This window comes from Maylandia zebra, linkage group LG14 (assembly GCF_041146795.1).
Source record: "Maylandia zebra isolate NMK-2024a linkage group LG14, Mzebra_GT3a, whole genome shotgun sequence".
NCBI classification, from domain to species: domain Eukaryota; kingdom Metazoa; phylum Chordata; class Actinopteri; order Cichliformes; family Cichlidae; genus Maylandia; species Maylandia zebra.
The window spans coordinates 19,096,304-19,111,509 of record NC_135180.1 but is presented as its reverse complement, the minus strand read 5'-3'; the positions used below and the strand labels follow the sequence as shown (position 1 = coordinate 19,111,509).

Genomic DNA, 15,206 nt, shown 5'->3' with positions numbered 1-15,206 from the left:
AAGATATCTTCCGTGTTAACTTGTCCTGTTGTTTGAACTTTGTTTTCTGACAATAAAGGCTCCTCTTTCACAACCCTGCCTGCCTCTGAGTCCTCTCCACCTCCTTCACGTCACTCGATTACACCGACCCTGGAAAATCGCCGCTGTGATGTAACAAGTGAGAGCTCATTTATTTTTGCTGGTGCAACTGTATAGGTGGTGGTATACAATTCAAATCCATGACCTCAGTAAAAACCAGCAATACTATTATTGTCAGTGATGCTGGGTACTTTCAGTAACAGCAAACAAAAATTTAAATGCTACAGGAAAGTTTAACTATGTCAAAGTGAAGCCTGTGAACAGCACCCAGCTACATGTATTTAGTAAAGTGTTATAAAGTGCACGTACCTTCCTACAGACAATACTGTGAGCTCTCCTTCCTTTTTCTCCTTCACTTCACTTCCTTCCATCTTCTCCTGTACAGTTTTTGGCACAGCGGCTTGTGTATGGTGTGTATTCACGCACTCTCCACCCAGCAGGGGGCTCTTCTGGTGGTCGGAGGATGTGTCCAGGGAGGGCAGGATGAGACTCTGGGGGGGCTTCAGGGGATCTTTGAGAGAATCCAGGGGTGGAATGAGAACAGGGGGCCATTTTTTCTGGGCGCAACGGGTGCAGCGGTAACCATGTCTGGGGGCCAGGCCAGAGAGGCCGGAGATGGTGTGGTGGTGAGACTGATGAGGGCAGAGCCTGGGAAGGGAGCGGAATTGGGATAAGGGAGACAGCATCGGGAACCTGGGGGAGGAAAATTAGATTTATTAAAAACTAAAAACTGATGTTGACATATTCAGTTTAGACAAATCGTAAGTGGAGGTTACATCCAAATACCACAAAATAATCTACAGAAGGATTGTAAAAAGGCCATTTAGACTAGTGATGGTAAGAAAAGTGTTGGTTATAATACTAAACTGTACTAAGCTTTCCAGAATATCCTAGCATGGTACTGGCACATCCCTAATATTGGTCCTGGACACAATCACTGCTAGAATGTGGCACAAAATAAATAAATATGTCCAATCACAGCAGCGATCACTGCTCTGTGTCAATATAAAATCATTTAGCAACTCAAATCTAAAGTTTTCATCTGTTGGTACAGAGCTTGTTGGTTTGTGTGTCTTTTCATTGTTCACTTTTTATTTTTTGCAGGGGAAGGCAGAGCAAAAGAGACGAGCGCTGTATGGGAGAGCTACAGTGAACCCAAATAACCTGTGCAAAACCTCCCACCACACGCATCCAGATACCGATCTGAAAGCTTTCCAGAACAGTCTGTATATATCTGTGTGTGTGTGTGTGTGTGTGTGTGTGTGTGTGTGTGTGTGTGTGTGTGTGTGTGTGTGTGTGTGTGTGTGTGTGAGAGAGAGAATGTTCTGGCATCTAAAGATCACATGTGACAGAACCACTGAGCAGCAGTGCACAGCCACAGGCCCCAGAAACGTCTGCACTGAAATAAATTAGATCTAATGCTTATCATGTCATCACATCATTAATTTAGTCTTTCGTGGGGTTTACAGGTGACAAATTATGATTGGGGTAAATGTGGCATCACTGTCGAAGCAATAATCAAAGCCCTGCAGTGCAGACTGTTATAAAGTGGCATTCTCTCGAGCCTCATCGATTAAACTCTGGGAACTTGAGCAATTTTGGCTTATGTTACAACCTCAGGTTCTTACCATAAAATGCACTCAGTCATATCAAATGCGTGGCTTGAAGCTGTGTGACAGACTCATGACTAGACGGCTGTAAACTGTGTTAGCAGCTGGTTTCAAGCCTCGGCGAGTGAGTGAGTCACTCCCAGTTATCAGGCTCCTGAGGAAATGTAGCCGACACAGTCACAATAATGTGCGCTCCTAAGTGAATGTTTTAGCATTTGTTTTAGTTAAAGAGCTTAAATGAAACTAATAATGTCCAGACTGAACTACTGGAATATTAACATGAGAGTAGCATGTGGACTTATAGCCCTATAAATTCAAGTTTAGGTCTCCATGCTCAGTGCAAGCGTATGAAAATGTATCTGCACTGCTCCCATTTCTGCCGATACATCCTCCCACACGCACTTTTCTCTTGACGAGCGCCTCTCTTTCTCTCTCCCAGACTTCCCCTTTGCCATCTCGTTAAGTGTGACCTTGGGCAGCATGACTGAGCAAATGCATGTGATGATTTGTGGTTGTGCAAGTGCGCGCGTGCGGTCTCGTACTTGATTGACGAGCCTTTGCTCATAGCCATCTCTTTGGTCTCGTACTCCAGCAGCAGTTCCTCCAGCGCAGCAGCATTTTCTGAAGCAAGCACACATATACACATTTAGCTATAATGCCAGCTACTCAAACTATAGATCAGAGTAATTAAACACCTCCTGCCTGTGAAAATGTAATTCAGGAGTTTATTAGAAGTGCATAAATAAGGTGGATGTAATTGATGCAGGAAACTTGGAGAGGAAAGCCAAGCTACTGTGTATATCTTGGGCCAATTGGGCCATTTATCACTTTAGTAGTAATAAGCTGCGGACAAAGCTGAAACTCTCATTTGCTGTTTATTATAATTTTTAGGCTACTTGCCATCTGTTAAATAAATGCACAAATTATATGCGATGTCACTGTTAGTATTTACCTTTCTTCTCGGTAATGAGGCGAACCAGAACACTGATGGTGTCTTCATTCAGGTCATCGGATATGTAGGGACAGGTGTTACCTAAAGTAAGGCAGAAGCAATGTTAATAAACAGAGATTTTCCAGTATTGTTTATGTATGTACTGCTTTTATTGCACTGCTTGTCACTTTTAACACTGTTCAAGGGACACTCTGATTGATACGGGTGGATGTAGATGGCCCCCTGCCACTCACCATCCCATAATAGTACAGCATAGTGAGGCAGCTGAGTGGAGAGCAATGACGATAAAGGGGAGAGAGGGAGATTCGCTCACTCAGCAGTTATGCGTTGTTCAGCACTGCTGAGCTGTGTGTGTGTGTGTGTGTGATGTACCAGGCCCACAGTACCAGATGACAATGCGTATGTGTGTGTGTTAAAGAGCACAATGTGACAATATAGATGCCAAATGCGACTGTGCATGCGTATTTCTGTCTTTCTTGCATAAGCAGCATTAGGCTGTTGTTGGACCGTAACAATAGCTCTGTCTCCACAGTGCCTGTTGCTACGCGAGCATAACAGCATCAGTTTCACGGGGTGGCAGTTGTTCTCGTCTCTTTAATACTCCAACAAAGTCACAGCCTGATATCAAGTTTCACGTTTAATAGTGGAAATACCTTCTACCTCTACTTATGCCTTTATTGGTTGTTCTACTTCTTGTCTTTGTCCTACCACGTCTACGATTCACTGATTGTCTTCCATCTGTGCCCTGCTTCCTTACCCGTATTCCACATTTTAGTCCATTATGTAGTTCTGGTTGGTATCTACTTTACATTTTTTTAATGTTTCTTTTTTTGATTAGTTATCTGTTTAAACGTTTCCCCCATGTCAGCATTTTGGTCTTTTTTTCTTTAGAACAATGAATAGCATTACAGTCTAACTTCTCACCAGGGGCAGATCTAATGGATAACAAGCCTTCAATACATAAATTACAGTACATCACAGCAGCACACGAGTCTCAATTTGCTTAATAATCATCATAAGTTTAGGCTTATGATTAAAAAAAATTATGTTTGCATCTAGGTTTACTGTAAATGCAGCAGTTCTGTGTTAACGGTCAACAGCTCACTTCTACCTTTTCCTGTGTGCACTCATGCTTGAGCAACTGCAGAGTTGCATCTACTGTAGCATCAACCCTGCATTTGCCCTTTCTGTTCCCCCCTCAGATTTTAAGGTCGATGCATTCTCCAGTGAAGCAAACTGTGCTCAGTCCTGCATAGTCAGAGTTGCCACCGCAGCATCTGATTTTAGCCCTGCCGAGCTAAGCTTGGCCTTGCTACCCCCATGGGTATTTCCTCTCAGATGGAATGATGGAAAAAAGTGCTGGAGTAAGAAGTTCCTCTAACCTTAGGCCAGTCAGGACCACAGTGTGCAGACAGGTAAGTGCACTGCGACAATGAATGTTACATAACAAGAAGAGAGCTGTCATTGCTTTATATGCAGCCTCTTACTGTACCTAACTTCTTCTGCATCATCAGCCCTTAAAGCATGAGTCGAATGTGGCAATGATGGTGATTAGAGGTCTTATATTGAAGTTGGAATTCTTCCTCATGCATGAGGTCTTCTGCTAATCATCACTGAGGACCTCATACATGAACCACTGTTATCTGCTTTATGTCCTAACGAGATTGTTCACTTGCATGCTTTCTGCATGCTTTTTCATGCTTTTTGCAAAATGCAAAATTAAAAAGCAAATCACTATCCACTATCCCACAGATTATCAGGTCAACACTGCAATCTATATAAAAATGAATTACCTGTTTATTTTAAAAATGGATAGAGGAAGAAAAAAGGAAAGAGAATAACCCAGAGAATCAAGGAGAGAGGGCAGAGGAGAAGGAAGGACAGGAGAAATGAAGAGACCGACATAAACAGTGAGTCGAGGTACCCGATTGAATTATTGATCTAGCTGGGAAAGGAGAGATGAATTGATAGTATCGTGTTCAGATGAGAAGAGAGGGGCATGTTAGAGAGGCAGGAAACCGGATCAATGGAGAGCAGAAGGAATGATGAAATAGCAGAAGAGGGATGGAGTTCAGGGAGTTTCCCTTCAGGTGCAAGAAGGGCTTAAATTTCACAACAAGATGCAAAGAGAGAAAGAAACCAAGGTGATACTAAAACAAATAGGCAGAGAGCACAGAGAGCACCGACTGTTGCTTTGACCCCTGGCTATTCTCATGCGCGCATGCATTCCTCCATAGATCACCCTGGCCTCCACTACACAGGCGTAGCTACATAGGCTGCTACAGCTGTAAACTTCTCATCCTCCTATGAGGGCACATAAAAATGCAAAAAGAACCACTAATAGAAGGAGTAAGTGAGCGAAAAATAACCATTTGTTTGCATGCTGTAGCTAAGGTGGCAGAGCAGGTTAGCCACTAAGGTCGAAGGTCGGTGGTTCGATCCCAGGCTGCCTCCTGGCTGCCAAATATCCTTGGGCAAGATACTAACCCCATGTTTGCCTACTGGTGGTGGTCAGAGGGCCCGGTGGCGCCAGTGTCCGGCAGCCTCGCCTCTGTCAGTGCGCCCCAGGGCAGCTGTGGCTACAATGTAGCTTGCCATCGCCGGTGTGTGAATGTGTGTGTGAATGGGTGAATGACTGAATGTAGTGTGAAGCGCTTTGGGGTCCTTAGGGACTAGAAAATGCAGGCCATTTACCATGTTTGCAGTTATGGAAAACGCTGTAAATGAAACAACAGGTGTTGCACAAACACTTGACGTGAGGCATGCTGTCACACAGTCGGATCTGTCGAGGGTGCAGCTGCGCTCTGACGCTCCCGATTCCATGCAGGTTTCCTAAGAGCCTTGCACCATCAGGTGAGCGAAGGAAAAGCCAGCTTAGCCTTTAAGTCTGCTTATTTATCTGCACCAAATGGCTGTAACAAACTGCGTGTCGTGTATGCTGTCTGGCTGCTGCAGAACTTGTGCAACAGTGGATTCTAATAAATTAAAACACAAAGTAGGTTACTGTAGAGTGTGGCAAGCTCACTCCAGCTCATTAGTGTGTGTGGTTTGTTTCATAAATGCAGGTTAGCAATCTGGTTATCTAGAAAAGTACAATCTGTAAAAGTAGAACTGATTATTACTCCACATTCTTCACAGCATCTTTTCACCACCACCCCCCAAAAACCCTAAACAAAACACTTTTTATGCGTTTTGTGACACAATTGAATAAAATAAAAGCTGCCTGGAGGTGTGTGCCTCCCATGTGACCTTTTACAGAAAACTAGAAACCTAGTAGGTACAGTACATCCAGTACAATAGAAGCATAAAGGAAAGAAATGAGTGCATTTCTCAGTTGCGTGCACAGAGAAAGAGGAAGAAAGACGTTGCCTAAGTGAGTACTCTCTTAAAGGGCTAATTTGGCTCACAGGGTGAAAAAAAATACATTTAAGCACTTCAAACAAGATTATGCAAACAACAGAGAATGGGTATGGTAACTCATACAACCTTTCTCTTGGATTAATTTCTACGTCTCTTTCAATTAACGCCCCTCCCCTCTGTATCTTTTTCTTCTCCTGCCCTCCCTGACTCTTTTTATGCTTTCTGCGTTGACGCAAGTCCGTTTCTCTGACGTTGGCGGGCGAAGAGGTTGATGAGAATGCCCCACTTTACCTTTTCAAATAGGAGCATTACATTAAAACAATACCTGCTTAGCTAATTACAGCATGTAATGTCCCCTGTGAGGTCAAAGTTCAAAGCAGCTAAGATGAAAAAAAGAAATAAAACAGCCTCACACATGGACTCGCGTGCAGTTACATAAAAAACATATGGGGACTGAGTGCACATGCAAAGGCGCTGCCCTTTGAGCTGGGCTGGTTTCACTCTTGACAGGGAAACTTGACCACATCGTGTGCATGCCAAGTGTGCTAATTTGGCATTTTTATGGTCAAACGCGACAACAGCCTGAACTTAAATGCTACTTTCCTATTTTGCTCCCATTACTGTGATTTTCTCTCAGCAGCCTTCCCATCTCTCACCTTCTTTCTGCGGTGTGGCAGTCTCTTCATCTCCTCCCTCCTTCTCACCGGTGCAGCGGTATCCCTTTTTCTTTAGGATGTTGCAGATGAGGATACCCAGCAGGCCCATCACACAGAAGACGGGCACCAGGGCAAACACGGCGTACTCTGCTGTCTTTTCCTCAGCGCTGCGCACCACTGTGCTGTTGGCCGGTCCTCCTGCTCCACCAGACTGACCGTTACCCACATTACGGACCACTCTGACATGCAACCCTTCTGAGAGGAAAGAGGGGAAGAAGAGCGAAAAACATCAGAGAAGTAGGCAGCGTGATAGCAGAAATCAGTTCACTAAAAGCAAGTTAAGACACGGTAATCTGCAGAAGCATGCTTACTTTTCACGCAGGGACTTTGGGTGGAAACTTGCCCAGCGGCAGAGGAGTGAAACCTGTGAATGGATGAAAAAGAACCAAAAAGAGCCTAATTAGAGAGATGGATGAAGAGAAAAACACGAGGGGCTGAAAGAATGAATCAGCGGTTTTAGCTTGTGGCATGTTATGTCCAGTGGTGCCTGTTCTTGATGTTACCCGCCCATTGTGGTGAATGACACACTGTGTTTGTCCCTGCGTGTGTGTGTGTGACTGTTTTCTTGCTTTTTTGAGACAGAGAAAATTGCAGGACTTAATTTAGAACAAATAAAAGTTTATGAGTTACAATATTGAATGAAAGCCGCGTTATTGTCCACCCTGTGGTTGGATAGACCTCTTTGTGGACTAGCAAGCATACAGGTAGACCACCACAGACTCAGGCCATGAGTTCTCACCCAGTCAGACAGTGACCACAGACGGCGTCAGAGGTCCCGTTGCCAGAGGATGCAAGCTTTCGGCCGAGGATCTTACAGGAGGTGTGTGGACGGCAAACCTCAGAGTCCAGTGCGTCTGAAAAGGTTCCAGCTGGGCACACCTGGCAATGCACTTCTTCAGCTGGACTCTGGATCTGCCCACAAGCCTGAGAAGAAAAGAAAAAGTCTAAAGTCAGGCAAAAGAGGCTTAAAGAGAAAACCTAGCATCCCTGTGGCGTTGTAGAGTTGATGGGTAGCAAAGAGCTGAAAGTTTTAATTTGAAATCCTGCTTCTGTGTTAACTAGAAATAAAATAAAGATTTGCAGCACTTATAAGACTCAGCCGATATTTATGGATTCATGAGAAGAACAACTTCATTTTTGACAACTGCAGTGACCAAATACACAGACTATAATGTAATGGAGGAGATGAAAATGTGATTTGAACATAAACTGCAGGTGGCTGCTCAGGCGGAGGGAGTTGAATAAGTAATTTAACGAGCTGTGGAAATGTATTGGGTCCAATATGTTTTAAAGCTCTACACTATTTCACATCGAGCGAAACTCCACTTTCTGTCAGAGTAAAGAAGTTTAACTACACATTTAATCCCTGAGATATATTAATATAAGATAAAGAAGTGTGTAAAATTACAGGAAAGATTGTCCCATATTTCTAAGACATAAAGTAATGATTGAGTGATGAAAATGTTCTTTATAGTAGACAGTGAAAAGCAGGAACTTTTTTGTTATTTAATTGTTATCTATTACTTAACTACTTTGGTGTAGTATGAATGGCTGTGAGGGGAGTCTTTATTAGCAGGAAAAGCTGCAAAACTTTAAATAACGCAGCTAAAAGTCCAAAAATCGATGCCTTCCTTCATATTTTGCACAGCTGTCTAGTCAGGGCCGGCTTTATGTTTGACACCCCTGCTCTACACTATAGAAATTAAAGACAAATGTTGCCTACTGAAACAAGCATATTTATAGCAGTTAAGGAGGTGAAAGTGTTAAAATATATAATAAACAATACAAATGTTATTAAAATATTAAAATGTTGTCTCACCTTGGAAGGCTCCTGGCCTGCCGGGCATTGCAGACACGCACACCCTTTCCCACACCGAGACTGCACCGCTGCAGTCCCTCCACAGCCAAACAGCTGGAAGACACAGAAACGCACTCGTGAATCAGAAGAAGTGCGCACACGTGTGGATACACTCTTCTTCTTACACAACAGAGCTCACAAAGCATGCGCATATTTACCGCGAGGAGGACAATAGCTGAGCAGCAAAGGTGGTTCCTCATCTTCTTCAATGTATTCTTCTATGTACATATGATCTAAAGAAAGAACAGGCGAGGGGTTAATAATAAAACATGATCAGTTCACGAGGATTTATGAGATTTTAAATGCTGTAAACAAAAACAAAAAAAAGGTGCCGGCACTTTTCCCAGCCTGATATGGAAAAATACGACACGTCAAAACTGACGACCTTACAGCACTTTCCATTATGTCGCACACCGCGCAGGCATGCACACTCACACAAAACCGCAAGAGTTCACACGGCGTGAAAACACCTGAGTCACTTATCCGGAGCAAAAGCGTGGCTCCTGCGATCGGGAGGTAAGGAGCAGGTGTGAATCCTGTAAATATCATTTATCGTGAATCATGTCCTCTTTATGCACAGCAGGGTACAAACCGAGGATTTTCTGTTGCTATTTCTGAGCCATAGGTACTCACGTGCACACTTTTAGCACTGATTAACTTTGCACCGCATTCATTAGATAACACGTGCTGCCCCTGCGATGGGCATTTCCCTTTATTCAGAAGAGTTTTCAAACAACCATGCAATCAAAGCTAAGTGACGCTTTGTGACGGTGGAGGGTAAATGAGGATGATTACACTGCTTTATTTAGCAGATATTTTTAAGAAGCTTAGGAATAAATGAAAAGGTCTTTGTGCCACAGGTGACTGTTGCATTGTAGCAAGTCAGTGTCATCCCCTCTGCAGTATCTGTACCTGAAAAACATCTGACAACAGCTCATTTGAAACTACATCAATATAGTCCACCTAAATTTATATAAAACCTTACAGTGCAGACTGAGGAAAACTTTGACTTGAGCCCATTTATCAACTCTTATATGCAAACTTATTGGTTTGTCAGCTGCAATTATAGTATTCTGACACTCCAGCCAAAGTCTGCTGTATTGTCAACTTTTAAATACTGCTGAGAAGCCAAACTCTTGCACTCGTCTTTCTGATCTGCTTGACTGACTGTGATAAATTGAATGAATTCCACTGAATACATATTATAGAAACAAATGCGTTTTTGAGACTAACTTTTCAAAACTCACCATAAAAATATACAGAAATATTATGTGGTGAGGTGTTACTACGCAATTGACAAAAAAAAGGATTTGTTGCCACAGTTGTGGGGGCTGTGAATTCACACCGGGCTAGGATTAGGTGAGGATCCATAGCCTGTTACATGCAGCAGATTCATACATGATAATTCTTTGTATATATCAGACTATTTCTTGGAAATCTAAATATCAGATGTGCATGTAGTGACACTCTGTTGCATGCCAAAGACTGATTTAGTCTTTTTTCTCAGAAATGAGAAGGTGGAACTTGCAGACAGAATGTCTCTGAACGGGCTTGTAAAACAGCCACTGACAAAAGCAAAAACATAAGAAGCGTTTAGAATGTGCAAATCAAAAAAATAAAGGGGAAAAGGACACGCAGTGGAAAGGACGAGAAATAAGTGCAGGAGAAAGAGATATTGGGGAAAGATGGAGGCTGTAAAAGTGAAAAGGGTAATGGGAGGGAGAGGAGAAAAGCAAGGCTGAATACTTACCCCAGACTTCCAGTGGACTGACACAGTTGCTGTGGCAACTCAGTAGGGATGCTGTGTGTGCTGCTACAAATGCTGAGTCAGGGCCAAAGTCAAACTGCCTTACTTTCTTTTAACTGTGCAAAAGTTGCTGCAAAAATGCTCGATTAAACACCCTGAGCTCGGTGGAACTTTGAAAAGTCGCTTAAAAAGGAAAAACTAGAAAGTTTAAGACTCTGAAAAGCTGTTAAACACTTAGATAGTTAAACAAGTTAGAGAAGTAACAGAAAACTCAGCCGCATACACACACAGACACACACAGACACAACACACACACACAACTCTGTGAAGCTGAATGAAAGGTCCAGTGTACCTGCCTGTGTCTTATAGTGCCACTCTGACCACAGACACACCCCTGACAGCCTCAGGACATGCCCCTCCTGCATGTGTGTGTGTGTATGTGTCTGAGTGGGTGTCTGAGTGTGTAGGTGCGTGTGTGTGTGTGTGTGTGTGTGTGTGTGTGTGTGTGTGTGTGTGTGTGTGGGTGACCGCTCCAAGGCACCACTTCACCTTCGACCACACATGAAAACATTTCAAACATTAGTTGGAAAATAAATGAACCGCTTAAACCCACTCACTGGTCAGGACACACATGTGTACACACATCACACACACATGTATCAGTAAGCGTGTGCTGAAGGTATCATTTAACAGGGTTTGTACACCTGATGTATGCACATAAGAACCATGTATTACCATATATGTTAAAACCACATATGCAGATAACACACACAAACACACATACACATATGGAAAGCCATAATAGCCATGCCTTATACAAACAAGAAAATAAAACATGTAATGAGTTTATGATTTTGGTCCGGCGAGGTGCCTCATGGCAATGACAGGCTTCCGAGGCATAATTTTAGGGGGGAAGAGAGAGATAAAGCGAGGACAGAGAAACCACTAGGAACAGGAAGAGAAGAGCGAAAGAGAGAGGGATGGAAAGAGGAGAAAGTGGCAGGGAGTGACACTGCTAAAACCTCAGCCTGATAGCATGATATATATAGAAGCATTTGTTAAAATGCCATACAGACCAGAGCAAGAGGCTAATTACAAGTCACACATGCACACATACTGTATATGTGCACTCAGACACACATGCAAACATGCGCTTGTGCGCACACATAGCCGAACAAGGGGAAAAAATGATCAATAAAACGACAATGATAGAGAGAGCAAAACAAAAACGGGACCTGCAATTAAGTACCTCCTTTTTTTGGAAAGTGTCAAGTAACAAACTGGACCGAGCTGGAGGGGTAGAGGAATGTGAGGACTTCCACAGAGAACCTCACTTGACCTCTAGAAATGAAGCAAATGTGCTTTAAGTGCAGCAGGGAAAGGTGAAGCTGATCCTTTAGATTGATGAGATGCATATGCTTTCAAATGATGGCTCCATAGGGTTTCAACGTTAAATAAAACCTATTTTTTAAAAAAAGCTTTGATGAGAGATCAAGCATTTCCTAAAAGTTGTTTTTCTGTTAAGTAACATTTAATTGTTTCTCACTGGTTGGGTAAGTGCAATAATACTTAAGCTACAGTGTCACTGCATGTGCTGAGTGTGTGCAGCAGGGCCATGTGCACGGAAACTGTAATTAAAATACAAAATGATGTCCATAAAGGATGTTCAAAATGAGCCTAACCGCTGCCTTTAGAAGTCAACCGTTCACAGCCAGACAATCCAAGCTTGCAATGTCTGCATGTGATGCTTTTGCATTTAAATCCTCTTTGACTCTGGATTTCTTCTCAAAACCACTACAGTAGGGACCGCCAACACGTGGGACTTCCACTGGAGCTACAGGCACGAGTGCCTTCAAATAACCATTTTCTTGTTTGCTGGTACTTCTCAGGCTCATGGCATTGGAGAACTTTTCAGTGTATTTTAAAGAAACTTGTTCTCGGGAAGAACTTTACATTTCATGTCACTGATTTTCAGCAAAGCAGCAGAGAACAATGCCATCCATCAATAAGTCCATCCATCATCTTGGTGGCAGCAGCCTAAGCAGAATGTTTCAGCCATCCTTCTCCCCAGCAACACGTTACTCCTTGGGGCATTGAGAGGCGTTTCCAGGCCAGATGAAACATATAATCTTGTCAGCAGGTTCTGGGGTCCCCTCCCAGCTGGGTGTGTCTGAAAAACCTCAAAGTGAGGTACCCAGGAGACATCATAGCAGTGGCTTTACTCTGGGATCCCTCCGGATATCCAAGTTTCTCACCCTATCCCTATGGCTGAGTCCAGCTGAACTATGGCGATGACTCATTTTGGTTGTTTGCATTTGCAACCTTACTTTACTGAATCGTCACCCTGATCTCATGACCATAGATGGGTTAAAATGTACGTTGACTGGTAAAACGAAAGCTTCGCCTTCCAGCCCAGTTCTCTTGTTTCTTGTCCAGTACAATACTTGCATATTAATCCACCAGCGGAACCAGTTTCTCCGCTTGAATACGATCCTAAGTCATGTCTGTGTAAGGTTCTCAGTCATCCAGGTCATGTTAGTCTAAATAGCTTGAAAAAAGGGTGGTTTAAGTGTTTGGTTTAAGTGTTCTGGACTTATTTAAGTGCTTTGAAGGTGTTTTGGCTTTCATACAAGAGATTTCTTCAATTCTAAAACCAAAAAGTGGAAAGTCGCCAGTATTGAAACCCTAGTGAGGGTTGTACCTTTGAAGGTGTTCCTTTGACTATTAATCATGTACCTCATCACATGAGTCAGGGCGTGAAAATAGGCATGGGTCATTACTGCCAGAGGTTTCGGGTGGAACCACTGTGAGACCTTGCCCCACTCCATCATGTGATCTATTGAAGTCACATAAGTCACATCCTCAGATGCTTGAACATCTGCATTTCGGAAAGCATCTTTCTGCCAACCCAGAGGGAGCACTCTACTATTTTCTAGTCGGGAACCATAGTCTCAGGCTTGGAGGTGCTGAATGTCTTTCCAAACATTTCACACTCAGCTGCAAATCATTCCAGTGTTCGCTAAAGGTCATGCTCCGACAAAGCCAGCAGAAACACTCCATCTCCAAAAAGCATGGATGCTATTTCAAGGCACAAACAAGGCTCAAACACACACTCTCCTCAACCTGTCTATGTTTTTAGATCCTGTCTGGCAATATCAAAACAGGATCAGAGACAAGGGAAAAAACTCACAAGAAGACCAGATTAAGAACAACCGGGTATTCCTCTTCATTTTGAATTCTTCTGTTTCAGCCTTACCAGAATACACATTCTTACCTTTGATTTGCACAGCTAGTGTTATAAAATACCATTTTATTAATAAAAAAAAACTATAAAAGGAAATAAAATGACAAATACCAATGTAAACTGACAGCTTCTTAACAAACCCTAACATTTGCTAACTCCCTAAATTGAAGACCCCGTGATAAGAAAAGCAGTGGGCAGCTGTCATCATAACTCACTAGAAGTCTATTCATAGACAATGTAAAACTTGAACATAGTTCAACACTGGGAAAATAAGACCAATCCAAAAGTCTATCTGCAGGTGATGGCTGTATAGAAGTCTACGAGAAACTAGCTAAAAACTAAATCCATCCATCCATTCGCTTCCACTTATCCTTTTCAGGGTCGCGGGGGGCGCTGGAGCCTATCCCAGCTGTCTTAGGGCGAGAGGCAGGGTACAGCCTGGACAGGTCGCCAGTCTGTCACAGGGCTAACACATAGACACAGACAACCATTCACACTGACCTTCAGTCCTGCATTCACACCTATGGGCAGTTTAGTGTTTTCAATCAACCTATCCCCACTAACTGCATGTCTTTGGACTGTGGGAGGAAGCTGGAGTACCCAGGGAGAACCCACGCAAACACGGGGAGAACATGCAAACTCCGCACAGAAAGACCCCACCCTGATGGTGGAATTGAACTCAGGACCTTCTTGCTGTGAGGCAATTCATTAACCAATGAGCAAGCAGTTTCAACCTCCATATCACATCATGATGGCGGATACGAAAACGCTCATCTAGAGGATCCCGAACGAGTCTTCAGAAACTACTGGATCACATCATAGTAGCCACACCTTTTTATACTTATGAGTTTATTATATCATATTCATTAAATCCACCCCAGATTTTTGATTCGGTTTTTTAATCTGTTTTTAATTTCAGATCTTTTTCACAAGTGGTGGAAGTTGCTTAGTTGTAGCCCAGGATAATTGTTGCATGGTGACGGAAAAGAGGGACTATGTAGTTGATTTACAATGCATGCTGATTCCTGTGGCAACGTTCTATATTTTGTAAAAATAAAAATAAAAAAATTATAAAACTACAAATTACAAAAAAAAAAAAAATCCAAAACAAATCTTACCAGTGCAATAACAACATCATCATTATTATTATTTATTTCACAGAAAAACCACAAAACAGTCCTTTTTAAGCAAGTCAGGTATCTGACTCAAACATTCATCTTCATCTACCTCATCATTAACTATTGTGTTAATTAGGTGGCTGTTTAAAAGAGTCACCTGGAGAGATCCCATTAGCCTCTGTGTTTGTATGTGATATGTAATTAGTCTGTAGCTACTGGTCAACACACCAGTAAACACTCACAGTCATGTCATAGCTAACTTCTAGTTGCTTTCTGGTCTGTAATTGCAGTTTCTTGGTTATATCGCTCCGATATGATAACCCTGCTTGCACGCATGTGACAGCCATGTGCTCGGGCTTGGAGGCTGCAGTCAGATGGATATTGTAATGAAAAAAAAGAGGGAGAGGGGACAAGAGCGTAGGAAGAGAGGGAGGATATAACAGGACATTAGCACCTCTAAGAATATCCCTGCAAACACAACAAAGACGCCAACGCGACGCCAACACCCGGAGTGCTTTCGTCA

General features: G+C 42.9%; 1 protein-coding gene across 3 annotated transcripts in view; it reads right to left on the bottom strand.

Moving 5' to 3' along the window:
- Positions 1-15,206, bottom strand: part of relt (RELT TNF receptor) — a 28,681-nt gene that overhangs the window by 3,007 nt on the left and 10,468 nt on the right. Inside the window, exons 1-9 of one of the 3 annotated variants that reach the window (XM_076892403.1) lie at positions 10,325-10,662; positions 8,733-8,807; positions 8,536-8,628; positions 7,456-7,640; positions 7,028-7,080; positions 6,657-6,908; positions 2,641-2,721; positions 2,231-2,309; positions 388-771 (exon numbers count right to left, since the gene is read on the bottom strand). In XM_076892403.1, coding sequence (XP_076748518.1) covers positions 388-771; positions 2,231-2,309; positions 2,641-2,721; positions 6,657-6,908; positions 7,028-7,080; positions 7,456-7,640; positions 8,536-8,628; positions 8,733-8,774 — 1,169 coding nt within the window. In that variant the 5' untranslated portion in view covers positions 8,775-8,807; positions 10,325-10,662. Of the gene's footprint in view, positions 1-387; positions 772-2,230; positions 2,310-2,640; positions 2,722-6,656; positions 6,912-7,027; positions 7,081-7,455; positions 7,641-8,535; positions 8,629-8,732; positions 8,808-10,324; positions 10,663-15,206 lie in introns of those variants that run through there. The other 2 variants (XM_076892402.1, XM_004543849.5) reach the window with 2 other exon arrangements.